The sequence below is a fragment of the Mus caroli genome, chromosome 6, assembly GCF_900094665.2.
Source record: "Mus caroli chromosome 6, CAROLI_EIJ_v1.1, whole genome shotgun sequence".
Lineage (NCBI taxonomy): Eukaryota > Metazoa > Chordata > Mammalia > Rodentia > Muridae > Mus > Mus caroli.
In genome coordinates this window covers 4,337,692-4,355,591 of record NC_034575.1, presented here as the reverse complement: position 1 = coordinate 4,355,591, position 17,900 = coordinate 4,337,692, and the positions used below count along the sequence as shown (strand labels likewise).

General features: G+C 41.7%; 1 protein-coding gene across 1 annotated transcript in view; it reads left to right on the top strand.

The window, feature by feature from the left end:
- Col28a1 (collagen type XXVIII alpha 1 chain) overlaps nt 1–17,900 on the top strand; it is a 183,133-nt gene that overhangs the window by 95,739 nt on the left and 69,494 nt on the right. The window contains exons 21-25 of the mRNA XM_021165439.2: nt 636–707; nt 4,124–4,192; nt 4,735–4,803; nt 8,548–8,616; nt 9,047–9,115. Coding sequence (XP_021021098.1) covers nt 636–707; nt 4,124–4,192; nt 4,735–4,803; nt 8,548–8,616; nt 9,047–9,115 — 348 coding nt within the window. The remainder of the gene's footprint in view (nt 1–635; nt 708–4,123; nt 4,193–4,734; nt 4,804–8,547; nt 8,617–9,046; nt 9,116–17,900) is intronic.

The window sequence follows — 17,900 nt, the reverse complement described above, 5'->3', positions numbered from 1 at the left end:
GAGGGAGAGGGAGAGGGAGAGGGAGAGGGAGAGGGAGAGAGAGAGAGCGCTTTAATGCTGTTGAGGCCTTGGTGGAAGGGAGCAGAATTCTTTATGGTCATGGGAACAGCGATGAGCACAGCTATGCTGGGAAGCAGCAGGAGAGAGTTTCCAGCTCTGCTGCAGGTTACTGCTTGAGTATCTTCTTACAACAAAATGATGGGCCTTCTTTTATAGAGGGAAATAGACTCCCCACTGAGGAAGAGATGGGGTCTCGATTTGAAAAATGTCTTTTAATGTTTTTAAATGGAAATAGCATGAAAATTGAGAGGCGGGATAAAAACCATCTCTTTTCTGAAATGCCGGATGTATCAGAACCATCTGTGCACAGGACAATGGGGCAGAAGACTCGTAAATCCAGACAAAAGTTCTGTTGAGATTCAGAACTTAGATGTAACGAACATCGGAACATTTTGAATTAATGATAAAGACTGAGCAGATCTTTGAGAAGTTTTTATAAGCCTTGGGTGGCAAGGCTGCACTCAAGCTGATCTCTCAAAAGCTGGTGTTTGAAAGCCTGGCTCTGATGTGGGAGCCACGTGGCCGGAGGATGATGTGTTAATACGACCTCTGTATTTTTGTAATTATTCTGTCAGGGTGATGAAGGAAAGAAAGGGAGCAAAGGAAATCAAGGACAGAGGGGGTTTCCAGGACCCGAAGGGCCAAAGGTATGTTTCTCATATTCTCATCTGTGCTTCGAGGACAGGGTAATTGTGTCTGGTTTTAATAGAATATTAAATTTCCACTTCAAATTTGATTACACGTTTCCTTCCCAACAAATACACAATAAAAACCCCAAGAGGAAAATGTTGTTAGACAACTTTTCATTCCAATCCATAATAGAATGGAATAAAGAGATCTCACAATGTATCTAATTATCGGTGCTTCTGGGGGACAATCAGACTGCCAGCCATCTCTAGGAATTGCCACATGTTGAGAAACTGGGGTAAAGGTAGGGCCATAGCACATCCCTCCCCGCCATGTTATTTTGCTAGGCAGTAAGTCCAGCATTGATTGATAGGCATACTGAAGAGAAGCTTTGGAAGGGCTGTGCCAACCTGCTCTGCTTTGTGACATATGAGCCAGTCACTCACATGGCCAGAGCAATGGTGGCAATACAGAGTCAGCTCTCAACAGTCTCTGGTAGTCAGTGCAAGCATGACACAGGAGTTGCTCTGAGAGAAAAATCAGTGCTGTGAAATGGAAGATAAAGGCCATGGTCCACATTGTCCAGAGCAGGTCCCCCCAGCTAAGGGGGAAGTGGAGAGTGAGGAGCACAGTAACTGAAGCTCAGTGAGAGAGATTGTGGTACCCTTGATGTCAGCAAATTGGAATGGTAATCCCGAGAGTTTATGTCTCCAGGAAGACGCGGGTTATCAAAAACAAGGTGAGAATGTTTAAAATCCAAATGAAGAGAAAGAAAGTTTCTTTTGAAGTTTTTATTAGGTTTCTTAATTTTATTTTATGTGTGTACATTTTACCTGCATGTATGGATATGTACTGTATACATCACTGGTAGCCTTGAAGGTCAGACAAGTGCATCAGATCCCTGGAACTGTAGTTAGGCACAGGTATGAACTACCATGTTGATGCTAGAAACAGAATCCAGGCCTTCTGTAAGAACTACGAGTGCTCTTCACTGCAGGTCCACCTCCCCAGTCCTGAAAAAAAGTGAGTTTTGAAAACTAGTGTTGTCAAAATAAGAGTGTAACAAAACAGGATTGCCTGAAGAGCCATGATTGGTCATACTGCTCAACGCCCATCACTGGTGTGGAGAGATTGTTAGAAATCCGGGTGGGGTTTGGTCTTAAGGATGAGCACACACTGGGGGACAGCCCAGTGTCTCTGAGGTTTGCATTTAGTAGATTCTTGGAGACAGACTCAGGGATCCTTGTTTCCTCAAGGGGTCACAAAGTAGTTCAAGAGACACATTATGAGGAATTGTCACTGTGGAAGAAATACATTTTATTAGCATTATCAAAAAGGTGTTACTTTTTATGTTGTAGCTAGTCTTATTCAAAGTAAATTTGGTATTTTAATAGGGGATATTTTAAAGATGAAGAAAACTGCCATATTTTAAAACATAATAAAGCCTTTCCATGTTTTAAAAGTAATAAATCTAGAAACATAATTTTTGTCTTAACCCTGGTTTTAGTGACGATTTATTTATTTATTTGTGTGTGTGCATGTGCCATGGTGTGTGTGTGTGTGTGTGTACATGTGCCATGGTGTGCATGTGTGTGTGCCACGGTGTGTATGTGTGTGTGTGTGTGTAAGTCAGAGGACAACTTGTGGAAGCCAGTTTTCTCCTTCACCATGTGCAGTGCAGGGATCTAACTCAAGTTGTCAGGGACGGCAGCAAGAGCCTTTACCTGCTGCTGAACCATCCACCAGTCTTTAGTGGAAAATTGTAACTGACTAAAATTTTGCTCATTTGTCAGAGGATTGGATGCGGGTTCATCTGTTGCCAGAGCATGAATCAGGTGTCACATGCCATACCCACAGCTTTGGATTTAAGGATGAGCACACACATACAGTGGCATGAAGTATGTCCCAGCAGGCTGTGTGCTCAGTTAGGCTGTCCTGTGGAGAATTCCCACAGCAGAGGTGCTGGCTGGGAAGAGGAACATGCTCCTAGAAAAGCTGGGATGACCCACTTCATGCTACCGAGATTTACACACACATCAGGCAAAGGAGGAATTAGCCAGTGAGCGGAGATCCGAGAAGGACAAGCTGAGGCATGGCATAGAAAGAGTTCAGTTTCTGAGACAGGCCTCCACCATTTTTATATTGTTTTTGTTGCTGTTGTTTTTTAAAGGAGCAGCTAGAACATAGTTCAGCCTTGTCTGCCAAGAAGCAAAATTGAGTTTGTTGTGTAGGCACGTAGATTTATAGCTGCTTGAAAGTGTGAAAACTAACCTTCAGTTCAAGGCTGTCAAAACCTGATGCAGGCTGACTTTGACCCACACTTTGTAATTTCCTCAGCCTTATTCTGGAACAGTAATTTCCAAATTTCCTTGATTACAAACACCTGCCAGTAAAATTTTGACCACATTCCAATATAAATTTGCTCATATTTTAGTTACAATTTTAATGTTTAAACCACTTTGCTAACATATACTTAAAATGTTATGTAAATAATGTAAAATATAATTTTGTGTATGAAAATAAAAATGTATTAAGTTGTGATATTTTCGTTCTCTGTCCCAGTGGGTCACTTTGAATACCTTGGGGTGTGTAGTCACAAGCGCTTTAGGACAGAATCTCTCCCAGTGTGTTAACTACAGTTGTGTCAGCATCCCCAGAGCTGCTTATAAGAATCCATATTCCTGGACCCCATCCTTTAGATCTATGAAGTCTGGATTTCTGGGCATGTAAGTGGGAACTGGGTGTTTAGAAACCTTATCTGTATTAGTACCTGAGGAACACTGGTCTAGATTCAGGTGAGACACACACACTATGGTTTTGTTTGTTGAGTCTTGGGGACTCCATAGTAGAGAAAATGGAGGCGGAAGGAGAACTTGATAGAGGGAGGGCAGGAAGGTGGGAGGAAGCAAATAGAGAAAGATGTTTCAATTTCCCTATTCAATTTTTAAATAAAGTATATAATCTCTGTTTCTAAAACAGGATGTATACAATGGAATACTGATATAACAGGAGCTATGACAATATAAGCAACAAAGCAAAATGATTTTTAAATTAGCTATGTACTGTAAAACTTATGCTGGAGACTATTTCTATGATTAAATACAAGATTTTTTTCTATGAGCTTCTTGGTGCACAGTATAAAACATGGGCATCACAGATTGCTTCATCTTTATTAGCCAGTAAAAAGCTACACAAGAGATAAAAAATTCCTACTATTCAGGAATTAATTAAACGCATTCACTTAAAGGCACTGAGAAATTGCAGGGTAATAACTTCAGCAGTGGTTTCCAAAGGATGTTCCAATCATTTTCATATTCACACTTATAGACAGGGGTTTGAATATTCTGAAATATGCAGATATTCTTTCCTTTTCCTCCTATAATTACTGCATATAGTTTCTCTACTTGAAAGGTAACAGCTTTTCTGGTTGTCTCAGGGAGAGCCAGGTGTTATGGGCCCCTTCGGAATGCCAGGAGCCTCAATTCCTGGACCATCTGGACCAAAGGTTAGTATATATATTCTTGGTGCTGTTTAAAGTTGGGGGGAGGGTCGAATACATATATAGTTTTATGTCGCTGATGATAGTTCTGGCAATCTAGAAGTTTACTTTGGGAGACCTTAGAAATATTCACAGATAAGCAGGCTCAAAGCCAGATTCTCATTCCTGACTCTAGGCTTGCATGTTACCTCATGCTCCTTCTCTCAACCCCCAGGCCTCAGCACATGTAAGAAAGTTGTTACATTTATTGGGGAATCTACACAAAGTCTGGAGGAAAAGATGTACTCAGTGATAAGAGAATTCCCAGGCATTCTTACATCTAAATATTTGAGTCTAATTGTCACATATCATTTTAGTGGTTTTCCCCAGACACCTATAGAAACATTTATAGACATGCTTATTAACTCTTCGGTTGAGTTTCTCAAATTTGTCTGAAGGATGAGATGGACACATTAAGCTCTGTACACACTGGCGGTCTATTTTGACTATGCACTTCTGTAGTTCTTCATGTAACCTACAGCCTTGCCAATGTTATTTAAAATGGACAGGGAGACCGAGGAGGACCTGGCATGCCTGGTCTTAAAGGAGAACCTGGACTTCCTGTTCGAGGACCAAAGGTATGATTTAGTGATGCCTCCTTTCTGGATGTGAGAAAGTAGACTTAAGGCTGGGGATGTAACCAAGAGATAGCATACTTGCCTAGCATGCACAAGACCCTTTGTTTTATCCCTGCATTTCAAAACAAAATAGGAAGAGGAGGAGGAGAAAGGAGTGGGGGGAGCAAGATGAAGAGGACTTGACCCCTAATATATTAGCCAGCTTTCTGCCACCATGGTGAAATATGTGTTTCATCAATTCATAAGTTTATTTTGGCCTATAGTTTCAGAGGTTTGTAGACTATGAAAGTCTGTCCCTTCTCCTTGTGGCCTGTGACATCTCAGTGACATCTCTGTGACATCTCAGTACATCAAGGTAAAAGTACCTGATAGAAACTTCCTGCTCACCTGATGACAGTCAGGGAGCCAAAGTTAGGAGTTAGGAGAAGGGTTGCAGTTCCAGTGTCCATTCTGAGGAGATGCTCCCAGTTACCGAATGTCCCCCAACGAAACCTGACACTCGGAAGGGCTCCACCAACTTCTGTTACAGCCACAGGCTGGGGGCCATTCTTTGAACACATACATTTTTGGGGGATGTTCAAGATTCAAGCTATCCTGTTTAGTAAGTTAATCATTTACTTATAATATCTATCTATTGATGAAATACATGCAAAGAGTCTATGTCCTTTGGAGGGGGAAGAAAAGGAATAAGCAACAGGCTTATTCTTCATATATTTAGGAAATATTAACTCTCATGGTTGAGTGTTTGCTGACCCAGTCATTGTTAGAAAAATGCTCTTTTTATATCAGCAGAGTCACAACTGCTGTGGTTTGCCCAAGACTGGGGTCCCTGTCACATAAAGCTTTCAGGACTAAGATTTTTTTTTTAATCCCACACAAGCTCAGTGAGGTTGTTTATCCTGCATCTGGGACCCTGGCTATGGAGTTGACTCAGGAAAATTGTCAAATTTCCCAGGTGAAACTATAGATGTCATCTTGTTCAGTTCATTGTGGGGATTGTTTCCATGTTGTTTGATAACTGGTTGTTCACACTCCATCTATGATTTATGCTATCTATCCTTATTCTTCCACACGCATGACAATGACAATGTGCTGTTACATTCAGCCACACCTTTACCTGCTCATGATTGCCAGGCATTGAAGATGATGGTATTTAAAGATGCTTGCCTCTTTAGCCAAACGTTTTCCCCCTTTTGGGCTTTAGTGGTATTCTTGATGCCATTCATTTCCAATGTAGTCATATCCACATTTTACAGGGTCACATACACCTTTGAATGTATGATGGGAGGTTGGCACATTAATTCAATTTTACATGCTACATCAGTGAACTTTCAGGCCCACCCTAATACCCATTTCAAAATACCCCATCCCTTTTTTTGTGTGTGTACTGGTATGTGTTGAATGAGAGACAGGCCACAGTGAGTTTCTTCTGTAGGACATTTTCTTGAATCTAGTGAAGAACGGAAACATGGCAAAATTTGATTCATAAAAATGCTACAATGAAAATGAAAACCAACCCCTAGACTTGACCCAAGACACATCCTAGCTTCATTGCCTTGCTCAGGGCTGTGACCAAATACCCGACAAGAAGCAATTTAAAGTAGGAATGGCTTGGTTTGGTTCATGGTTCAGGAGACATCATAGTGGAGAAAGCATGCGGGCAGGAATTTTCTCACCTCTTGTCTAATCAGGAATCAGAGAAAGGAGAATGCTGGAGGTCATATAGCCTTTTCCTTTTTCCCTTTTTATTAAGTCCAGACCCCAATCTATGGCATGGTCCCAACCCACTTTCAGAGCCAGTAATTTCTCCTTAGGCAAACTCTCTTGAACTCCCTCAAAGACAAACATAGAAGCCTGTCTCCCAGGTGATTCCTAATCTAGACAAATCAACAATGAGGAGAACCCATCATACTTGTTAACATTAGCAGTAACCAAGTTACTGCAAACTGCAGGAGAGAAGACAAAGGCCTGCAGGGAAAAGGTGTTTGTAATGTGTGTTAAGGGTGCCCTCCTCCGTGGTGAAGGCCAGAAGGTTAATCAGTTACAGCTGCTGGTGATATATCATCGGCTCAGAGCACAGAAATCAAAACCAGAACTGGACTCGTTTTCTTTTGAGCATAACCAGGGAGCAGCACTCTCACTCTCTCTCTCTCTCTCTCTCTCTCTCTCTTTCCTTCTTTCTTTCTTTCTTTCTTTCTTTCTTTCTTTCTTTCTTTCTTTCTTTCTTTCTTTCTTTCTTTCTTTCTTTTCTCTCTCTTTTGTTGGCCTTTTGCTTGTATCATAATCATGGGCAGAGATGGAGTCTTATTTGGGAAACAGTCTCATACATGAATGGCCAGGCTTCTGTTAAATGTAGCTGGAATGGCTTAGAAAGCTGATTCTGAGCATGTCCTGTTTTTGGGGATATATCAAATTTCCCTCACCTTGGTCTTGCGACCTATTACACAACTTAAAAATCATCTTGAGTTTGTGGTGGTAAATAGTGTACTCTGTTTCTGTAAGTGGCCAAATAGCCTCTAAGCTGATCCTTTGAGGCTAACCATATAAAACCAGCTGCTGTATTCATGGCTCTCAAATTAGATTTAGCTTTCTTGGTGCTTAAAAGGTCTGCAGCTTTTATCCTTCCCTAGTCACTCATTTATTCATTCACTCATTCATTCATTCATTCATTCACTCATTGGCATAGAATTAGGATCAATGCAGAGCTGGATTGAGGGCAACGTTTTGGGTAGAAATAATTACAGTTTGATCTCAGCATTGTCTAGTGCATAAATAAAATATTTGCCTTTCTATTCATGGAAAACAAAAGTTGGGGTGTTACTAGAATTTCCATCTAATGTAAAATAATAATAAATAAATAATTTAAAGCACAAACAACTTTTTTTTATCAAAGTAAATAATGTGCACAGACAAAGGATGTTAGTCATCACAGTAACAAAACAGTGTATTGCAAAAAAAAATCGTTTTAAAAACATGGTTAGTAAGTCTCTGAAATTAATACATATTCTAAAAGACTCTTCAAGTTCTTTTTCTTGTTTTCCTCTGTACCCATTTTACTCCAGCCAGTGATTCCTTGAGTTTTTATTTGTAACACAATAACATATTGTCTAAGGGACAATAATCATTCTCTCTCTCTCTCTCTCTCTCTCTCTCTCTCTCTCTCTTATCGTCTCTGTATCTGAGGTGAATGCCTGACAGTCAAAGTCATGGTGCCCAAGGTTAACAGCAAATAGTGAGGGGCCCATCACTCTGAGACTTGGTCTTTTCGAACTCCACTGAGTGATTCAGCACTCTGTAATGGAGGCACACGGAGGAACACAATAGATAGTACTCCTTGTGCTAGGCTTGTTATATTTGACAGTCTACGCTCAAAATCGGCTTTGTAATCCTTTTTTTCTCCCCCACATAGTGCTTCCTAAATTTTCTCATGTTTACAGTTCTCCCTAATTTATACGTGTTTGTACATTTTTAAATTAAAACAATAACAATATCTGTTTCTCAATTCTTGTGACCCGTGTTTCCTATTGAAGTCTTTGTCCTGGTTCATACATTACTTACTTTCCTGACACACATCTCGGTGATCTCAAATGACGGGAATTCTGAGGAAGTAAGCAATTGCTAAATGTAGCAGGATATTTTTCTAAAATTTCCTTTGCCTTGTCAAATCAATCAATGTTTTATTGAATTAGTGTTTAGCTTAAGCATTGCTAGACGTACCATGACTTGGTATTTGAATTTTTACAGGGTGCCCAGGGTCCCCGGGGACCAGTGGGTGCTCCAGGACTCAAAGGTGATGGCTATCCTGGAGTGGCTGTAAGTGTAGATGGATCGTCTTTTCCATATAAATCATTTTAAGTGCATGCACATAAAATACACATAACTGAACTCTAGGATGATGATTCGATACATGTATATAATGTAATGATCAAATTGGGATTAATTTAGCATTTCTGTTTCCTTAAACATTTATCATTTCTTCGTGTTGGGTACCTTTGAATTCTTATAGCTCCTTATAAAATATATGGTCAGCTGTTGCAATGACAAAACCTTCCCTCCCTCCCTCCGTTCCTCTCTCCCTTTGTCCCTCTCTCCCTGCTTTCCTCTTTCTCTCCTTCCTTCCCAGCCGCCTCCTTCCCTCCCTTTACTTTCTTTATCTCCCTTCTTGCTCCTCCCCCCTCCTCCCACCTTTCTGAGGATTGCCTCTCCAAGGATGCTTATTCCATTCTATATTACATCACCTTAGGGACCTCGAGGATTGCCAGGACCCCCTGGACCAATGGGCTTACGTGGTGTGGGAGACACTGGAGCAAAGGTAATATTTTTAAGGGAAGCAAAAATACTTGTTTTTAAGAAAGTGCTTATAGATGACTTTGGTAAAATGTGTTTTATTTTTATCTGGCACACAAGAAGAATAGAGATGTAGGAAATAATTGCTGAATTATTCACTCTTACTCATGGGCTTCCTGGGAAATGTGCCTATAAAGATGTTGATTGACTTCTTGACCCTATCTCTTTGGTAACAACTCTCACATTTCATTGCTTCTTCCTCTTCCTGTACCAAGGTCTGGGCTCAGTTCAGAGCTTTCTTCTTCTGTGTCACTCTGCGTTTTTCCTGGCCCATCTCAACCAATCCCACAGCCTTATCGCTAGCTTCATGATGATGTCATTCAAGTCTATAGACTTTCTTCCTTAAGCTCTTTCTCTTGTTCATCTAATTTTTTATGAATTTTAAAAATTTTCTTACAGATATCTTTAATCTAGCATTCAAACCAGTACCCTTGATTCTTACCTCATGGTGCTGTAAAAGGCAGTGCTGTCCAGCCCACGCTCATCCTTGGTCCCTTCCTTTCCATGCTCTTCTCCAAGTCCTGCCCTTTGCTTCATTCTGGCAGATTTATGTTCAGAATGAGCCTACGTGGGGACCACTTTCTTCTATGGCTTCCTTCAGGCAAACCCCCCACCATGCCTCATGCTCAGATGGCCTCTTCACTGAGCTTCCCAGGTTAGGTGGCCTTCTCAAACCATAACGCAGAGGAAGTTCCATTTCTCTCTAGAAATCCTCTGTGGCTTCTCTGGACTTAGAATGAAACCTAGCGACATTCCCAGGCCTTTGCGGCCCTTATGACTCGACACGGCTTCTATCTATCCATTTTTCCCCTTGCCCCGATATCCAGTCACCCTGGGCTACCATCCCTGCAACAGTTTCATGCTTTCAGAGTCATGGCTCTACAAGGATAACCAGATCTTAAGGCCTTGGCTAAAGTTTTCTCCCAGATTTCCCTGATAAAACAGCATCACCACTGCCTTTTTGACACAGTGCCGACGGGATGGGTCACTCTGAGGAATCATCATTATTTATGCCAATGGCACTCTGTGGGCTCCGTGAGATGTATGGTTTCTTGGAGGCAGGTTCTGCACCGTCTCTGCTAACCTCTTGATCCCAGAACTGCGTTAGTACCCAGCTCTAAAATCTCTTGAGTTAAATGGAGAGCAAATGAATGATCGATGTTTTTATGGAAAAATAATTTTTTAAAACTACTCAACTATTCACTTAAATCTGTCATGTTTCTAGGCCATTACAGAAAGATGTGCCCTCACTTAATGATAATCGTTACCTGTTTCTGTTGTTTCTGCTGCACTAGCTAGAAGTGAGAATGCTTATATACTGTAGGGTTATGGGGGTCCTGCATCTGCTCTGCCATACCGCTCGGCCACTCAGGGAGGCGGGAAGCTAGAGTTGCCTGTGTTTACCGGAAAGCTGGTGAGAGAAGCACAGGACAGCTGGAGTTGGCTTGGGGATCCCTGGGTGTATAACAAGGCCTTGGGCCATTTGGTTCTCAGGCTCTCGGACACCCATGCACCTCCGGATGCCCCAGAAGAGCTGAGAATGGAATGGGGTCATGCAGGTTGGATCTAGCCCGGGGCTGGGAGTGATTGGGGTGGGGAGGGGAGAAGCTCCAGCTGGTCCCTGGGGGATGGGGGAGTCCTTGGCTTGACAGGTGCAGGCTGCAGGCTTGAGCTTGGTGGCAGCTGTGGCTGGGAGCACAGAGAGGCCTTCTATAGATGGCTCTAAAGGCAAAGGCCTTCTCCATGGCTCCCTATATTGAGTCTCGATGAAACGAGGCAGTCTATGGCTTTAAGGCATTTATTGTCGTGGCAGAAAGTGGATAGCAAAACCACCCCCACTTTTCAGGGTGGTCCTGAGGTTAAATACCTTTTCCAGGGAGGGGTGTTTGGGAAGGAAAGCTTATTGGCTAAGCCCTTCAGGCCTTTAGGTGCCCCATTTAACTGGAGATCTGTCTTGAGCCTATGTGACCACATGTCCTCTACATGTGGAGGGGCTTGGGGCATTGCTCTTATATGACCAACGGCCACAAATCTATGGGGGGTAGGGTGCAGCTAGTAACAGGGGCCTGGTGTCTGGGGATCAGGCAAAGTGCCTACTGTCCCTTCAGGGTTTCTGGGATTTCAAGCCTTAGCTCAACCGGGAACCAGGCTACCCTTCATGGTCCCACACTATACTGCCTCTCTATGGGACAGTGCGTGCTCTTTTCTACGGCCTGACTCAAGGAGACTGAAAGACAAAAGACCAATGGCAAAATACCATCATATGTAAGAGAGCTTTCTATCTCTGCCCCAGCAATAATTCTTGGGGTGACTGTAAGAATCTCAGTGAGAGGTGTAGCTGAAAGTGCCAGATAAATCATGCATGTAGACCTTGAGATGCTCTCGTCAAAGGCCAGGTGGGGTTAACTCAGGACTAACTCTGATCTTTTTCTTATTATCATTAATCATTCCATCTGTTTGCATCTCAAACGATATCCCACTTCCCAGTTACCCCTCCACCAACCCCTATCCCACACCTGCCCTCCCACCCACCCACACTCTCCTTCCCTACTGTTCCCCTACTCTGGGGCATCCAACCTCCCCAGGAGCAAGGGTCTCCCTCCTGTTGCTGTCAGGCAAGGCCATCCTCTGATGCCTATGTATCTGGAGCCATGGATCCCTCCTGGTACACTCCTTGGTTAGTGGTCTAGACTTTGGGAGAACTTGGTAGTCAGGCCAGCCTATGTTGTCCTTCCAATGGGGTTGCAATTCCCCTCCACTCCTCCAGTCCTTCTGCCAGCTCCCCCACCAGGTTCTCTGAGGTCAGTCTGATGATTGGCTCCAAGCATCTTCCTCTGCTTTCATCCCTTGCTGGCTGGACGTCCCCAGGATCTGCCACACTTGGTTCCTGTCCGCAAGCACCTCCTGACCACGGCAACAGTTTGGGTTTGGTATCTGCAGGCTTGATTTATCCCTAGGCGGGGCTGTTCTTCGGTTGGTCCTTCAGTCTCTTTTCCATTTTTTTTTTTTTTTTGTCTCTGTTTTTCCTTTGGACAGGAACATTTCTGGGTTAAAAAAAAACTTTGAGATGGGTGGGTAGCCCCATCCCTTGACCAGGGGCTGTGCCTATCTACTGAAGGTGGTCTCCACAGGTTCTAGCTCCCCTTCTCTACACATTATGGGAACCTCAGTTTCTCTGGTGTCTGAGACCATCCAGTGGCTATCCCCAATTCCTCATCCCCCCCCCCATACACCTATTTTTATTCAATTTTCTAACCCTCTGTACCTCTCTCACATCTCCTCCGGTTCCTGATACTGCCACCCTTATTTCCTCCTCCTCCTTTCTCCCTCCCTTGTCACCCTCTCCTTCTACCTCCCACCTTGACCTGTTCCCCACTCAATACAGGACTGAAGCATCCACCCCCGGTTTTCCTTCACCCCAAGCTCCATATGGTCTGTAGGTTGTATCATAGGCCCTGTGAGTTTTTGGGCTAGTATCTATCCACTTATTAGTGAATACATTCCATGTGTACTCTTTTATGTCTGGGTTACCTCACTCATGATGGTATTTTCTAGTTCCATCCATTTGCCTGCAAATTTCATGAAGTCATTGGTTTTAATTGCTGTGTAGTACTCCATTGTGTAAATGTACCACATTTTTGGTATCCATTCCTCTGTTGAGGGACTTCTGGGTTCTTTCCAGCTTCTGGCTAGTATAAATAAGGCTGCTATGAACATAGTGGAGCATTTGTCCTTGTTATATGATAGAGCATCTTTTGGGTTCATGCCCAGGAATGGTATAGCTGGGTCTTCAGGTAGAACTATGTGCAACTTTCTCAGGAACCACCAGACTGAATTCCAGAGTGGTTGTACCAGCTTGCAGTCCCACCAGCAATGGAGGAGTGTTCCTCTTTCTCCACATCCTTGCCAACATCTGCTGTCACCTGTGTTTTTGATCTTAGCCATTCTGACTGGGGTGAAACTCTGATCCTTGAATAAGCCTTGATGTTGTCAACAAGCCATTGTGTGTTCAGATATGAAGTCGTTTCTTCATTAACACATAACATCTATCAAAACAGTAAAGTTTAATAAAGCCGAAGGGTTCGGTATATAAATATCATCACCTCCTGCTCCAAATGAAACATTGGGAAACCCTTTTGTTATTATACTAAATATTTCCCTGCAGGGAACAGAAGCTTGTTTCTGTTTAAAATAAGATATGAAATAAAATATGTTAACTATATACTTGGCTGTGTTTATATAGCAAAGCAAGCATATGGCCGTCTATATTTTCAAAGAGTAGCTAGTTATGAATATTTATACAAGTATTATTACATTAAGTTATCATGTTACAACTTCATATGTAGTATCAATAACAACAAAGATAACGAACATTTAAAATTTAGTCCTTAACATTCTTCCTTGTCAGATTATTTAATATGCAGACTAAGGTATTTTCTGATTGATTTTATATATCATATTCCTGAAAAAATCTCTTGTACTTACTTTCATATTTTTCATTATTTTTTGGCAAAAATATCAAGAAGACAGTGCTCTTACTCACAAATTTTTATCCTACTTTTTTGATTTTTAAAAGTAGCAAATGTATTTTCAAAAGTCACACTGTGCCTTTTCCAAAACTCGTTTTGAACTTCCACTTTAAACTGCTTCCAGAAGTAGGGGTAGGAGAGGAAGAGAACCAGACTCTACCTGGCCTTGCTCATCTGTTCCCCTCTGCACTGCCTTTCCTCTCTTCCTCGACTCTCGTCTCTTCCTGTGTAGAATGTGTTAGCCACAGAACTCTCGCTCAGAAAAAGATACTAGGAACATGAGGTAGTCTTAAAGTCAAAGAAAGTTTTCAATTATAGATTTAAAAATAAAGGAGATTTTGGAAGCAAACACTAGCTCGTAAATAATTTTAAAAATCACCTCTCCTTTTGCATAGAGGCTCTAAGTCTCCATCTGGCCTTCCCTTCTGAAGAAGACTACTGATGTGCGCATGCACAAACATACACAGACGTCAATGAGGAAAGTAAAGGAGATACGTTTAAAAAGTCTATCGAGTTAACATTGTCCTTCTGAAAAAGTAAAGATCAGATTAGCACAAATATGTCAGTGACAGGCAACAAAAGCTTGGCACCCATATATGATATATATATAATATAACAAATATTCCTGTTACTTGGAGTTAAATGTCAGAAACTGCAAGTATTTAGAGGTGTGTGTGTCCACATCTTAGCTTGATGTGTTTTTAATTTAAACTCTGTGTAGTCACCCTAAAACCTTGGCCTCAAGGCATCAACTTGCAAAACAAATGTGTTTTGAAATGAGGAAACTATTAAGGTTGGTGATTAATTTATGATGGCTTATGTGATACTTAGTTAAGGTCACATATGTTTAGCATATGACACAAACATTGGAATCAAAGCTTCTATGTTTTCAAACATATAAAAAGCAGTGCCTGGCACCTAGCACCTTGTGGTACTCTGATTTTTTTTTTCCTAGTAGAAAATGTATAGACCATCACATTTTGGCAAGAGTTTCTGAGCTCTTTCAAAATTTTCCTAAAACAATTTCAAGAAATTTCAAGGACCACAGTAGATGTAGGTTTGAAAGTCCACCTGGGAAACACACTGGCCAAGGACCAAAGCAGTCAGTCTCTTGTTGAGTGGAAAAAGCTCACACTGTGTCCCGAGTTCTACACCCATAAACCACTGGACCACTGATAGAAACCATCCTCAGAGACCTTACCCATCTCTGTTTGCATTCCTCTGAGAATAAAGAGAATCCTTGTGATTTCAAGACATTTTTTGTATACTTTCAACTTCCTTTTAGGAGCTGCAGCTAAGTCATTGCTCTTAAGTCTTTACCAAAAAAAGCCCTCCCCAAAAGCTAGAAGCTACGAGGAGAACCTCAGATAAGCCACAATCTTGAAGTTGTTGTTTTAGGACTTATTGAAATAGAATACCCGGATGGCTCTCTGAGTTCCTCAAGGGCAGATTCATCTAGCCTGGTCCTCTTTGCTCTGTTATTGCTTGGAAAAGCCAAGGTTGTAGCAGAACCTGTGGAATGGTTTTATGTACATGTATCCTTCAAGTTAACCTGGATTTGGGGACATGCAAATGGCCACTTAGCAATCAAATAGTTGAAATAAAATATGTGGCCTGAAGGACTATTGTTTTTCTATTTTGCTTTGAATTATGATAATGTTATCATTAGTACTTATTTCCTAAATAATCCTAAAACACTGCATTTTGATCAATTCCCCCACTTTACAGAGGAGGGAATTCATGACCAGAGGTTGAGTGACATCTCTCTTCACAGTGTAAACACTTCCGCAGCATGTATGCATGAGCGCGAATCTATGAATGTAATGAGTGGCTGACTGAATGAAGACAGGATGATTTTCCAGTCTCCAATGATCAGTCTCCACTATGTCCATCTTTGACTTGTCTTGTCCTGTTCTGCATATAGTTAGATTGCTTTTCTTTTTCTTCTAGCTTTGTCATCATCAAAACCTAGATTATAGAAACTGCAAAGAAAAGCACAAACACAAACCGAAAAGAGTTAAACATCCCCTCCAAATTAAATATTGAGTATTGTAAATGCATCCTTTATTTGACAAAAGTGGCTCAGAGTAATAAATTAAAATGCAAGTCTATGTGAAATTCCACTGAGTATCATAATTCTAAGAATGTTTCCCAGCATCTGAATTGCTTCTCTGTTCTCAGCAATGGCTCACATATGTGCACGCTGCCACTGAGTCTTGGTAGAATAGAGGACCAATTCACACAGAGCTGCATTAGGAATCTGGGGCTTCCATCGGCAGATGCAGTCTGGACAAGGAACTCCATTTTGAGCAGGCCAGACAAGAAGGGCTAGTCAAGGATGCAGGCTTATAACGATATTAAGAATTCATGATTTCAAAGTAGACTAGAAACCACCTCTTCATGGTGTATTCCAAATTTGGAGGATGCAGGAAGTGAGTGTGAATCTGTAAGGGGTTCAGGGATGCTTATAATCAAAATGTATTGTCATGAAATTCTCAAAGAATTTTTAAAAACATGTTAAAAATTGCTAAAGAATGGAACATGAGCTTAAAATATGAAGAGTTAAAGCCAGAAACATGTGAGGTTTGAAGGTTAGGGAGCTTGACCTGTAGGCTTCTGAAGAGGTTACATTCAGGACCCAGGACATTTGATGAGGTAACTTTTCAAGGTAGTTCTCTGTGAAAGCTGAGCTCACTCCAGGCTGCCCACTACTTTAAATACTGCTTTCTTTTCTGTTTGCTGTTTTCTGTGGCTGCATTCCACTTCCCTGGAGTGCACACATACATCTCAGCAGCCCTGAAGATAAACACGAAACCCTGAACATTGATGACTGGCATCAGCATCAATAACTTGTGGTTTTTGTAATGCAGACTAGAGGAACTTCCTCCCTATGAAAAGTTCCAGATTTTGAGATTACCAACAAGCCTCAAAGTTCTACAGCAAGATTTAAAGTTATCAGGAACTAAGAGAGACATGTGTTTGAGGGTGAATGTAAATGGTAGAGGAGGTAAAATTTAGAGCTAGGAAGGAAGGAAATGTGATAGCAACTTGAACGCTGTCCTTTCTAGAACCTTCTCAATGGTTTTGTATTTACATAGTACTTACGCTTGTAATTGTCACTGTTTCTCTGGTGGTATGATGGCCATCAGAGAGACGTGACAGAGGGCTGTGACAAGCATTAGTTGGTCAATCATTTACAAGACCATTATCTAGGGGTTTGTATAAAACCTCTAAAATTTCCACTGACATCACTGTGAGTATGGTATCCAAGAGTTACTAAACCATGGCATTTTCTGGCCTAAGTAATGGTGCTCATGTTTTTGAGACCCTCACAGTTACAGCTTAATTTCATTTTGAATTCAGAAAAGGAGAGACATTAACCAAATGCTAATCATTGCCTTGACTTCTCTTTCCTTATTGAAATTCACGCCCCCCACCCCCCATTCATTCATGAAAACGGTTTCATCGTTTAGTCTTCAGAGTGTCACTTCCTGAATAATTCTGAAGACTGATGTTCCACAGTGGATTCAACTTAGTTTTCGATAAACCAGAAAAGAGTGAGACCACTGCATGAACAACTCTAAACTGCTTTCATACTCCTCTCAAATAATGGCAAGGGTTTCATGGGCAAAAACAAAGGCAGAGAAGTTCAGGAAAGCCTTGTTAATGTGTGTGTGTGTGTGTGTGTGTGTGTGTGTGTGACTCTAATGGGTCAATTATTTTCTAAAATATTTTATCTTAGTCTTACCCAATATAGGAGGCACAGCAACAGGCTATTTCTTCATCATTGCTGCCTCAGTGCCATTTGTCAGCTCCACGACCTTATGAAGTCATTGAGTCCCCCTTGACTTAGCCTCCTCATCTGTGATTGTACTTCACAGGGTTCTTCTGAAAGATGGATGGAGTGATGTCCCTAAGGTGTTTCCATGAATTTTAATAGGAAGACAGTCTAATCAGCAGCCGTCATAGTGTGCATCCCTACCAAATGGAGTACACTGTAGGGTGGGTGGAAAGGGAAACAAAGGACTGGTCTAGATAGGTGATCCATGATTAGATTACTGCAAAGTTTGGGTTTGGGGTAAATCACAGAATGAGGAACAGCAGTGAAGAGATGGGGGTAGCAAGGAAAGCCCTAGATAGCCACACACTTACACAGGTGCTATGGCCTTTTATAACCCGGGGAGAATTTATAACTCAGGATATTTTGCTGTTGTTTCCTCC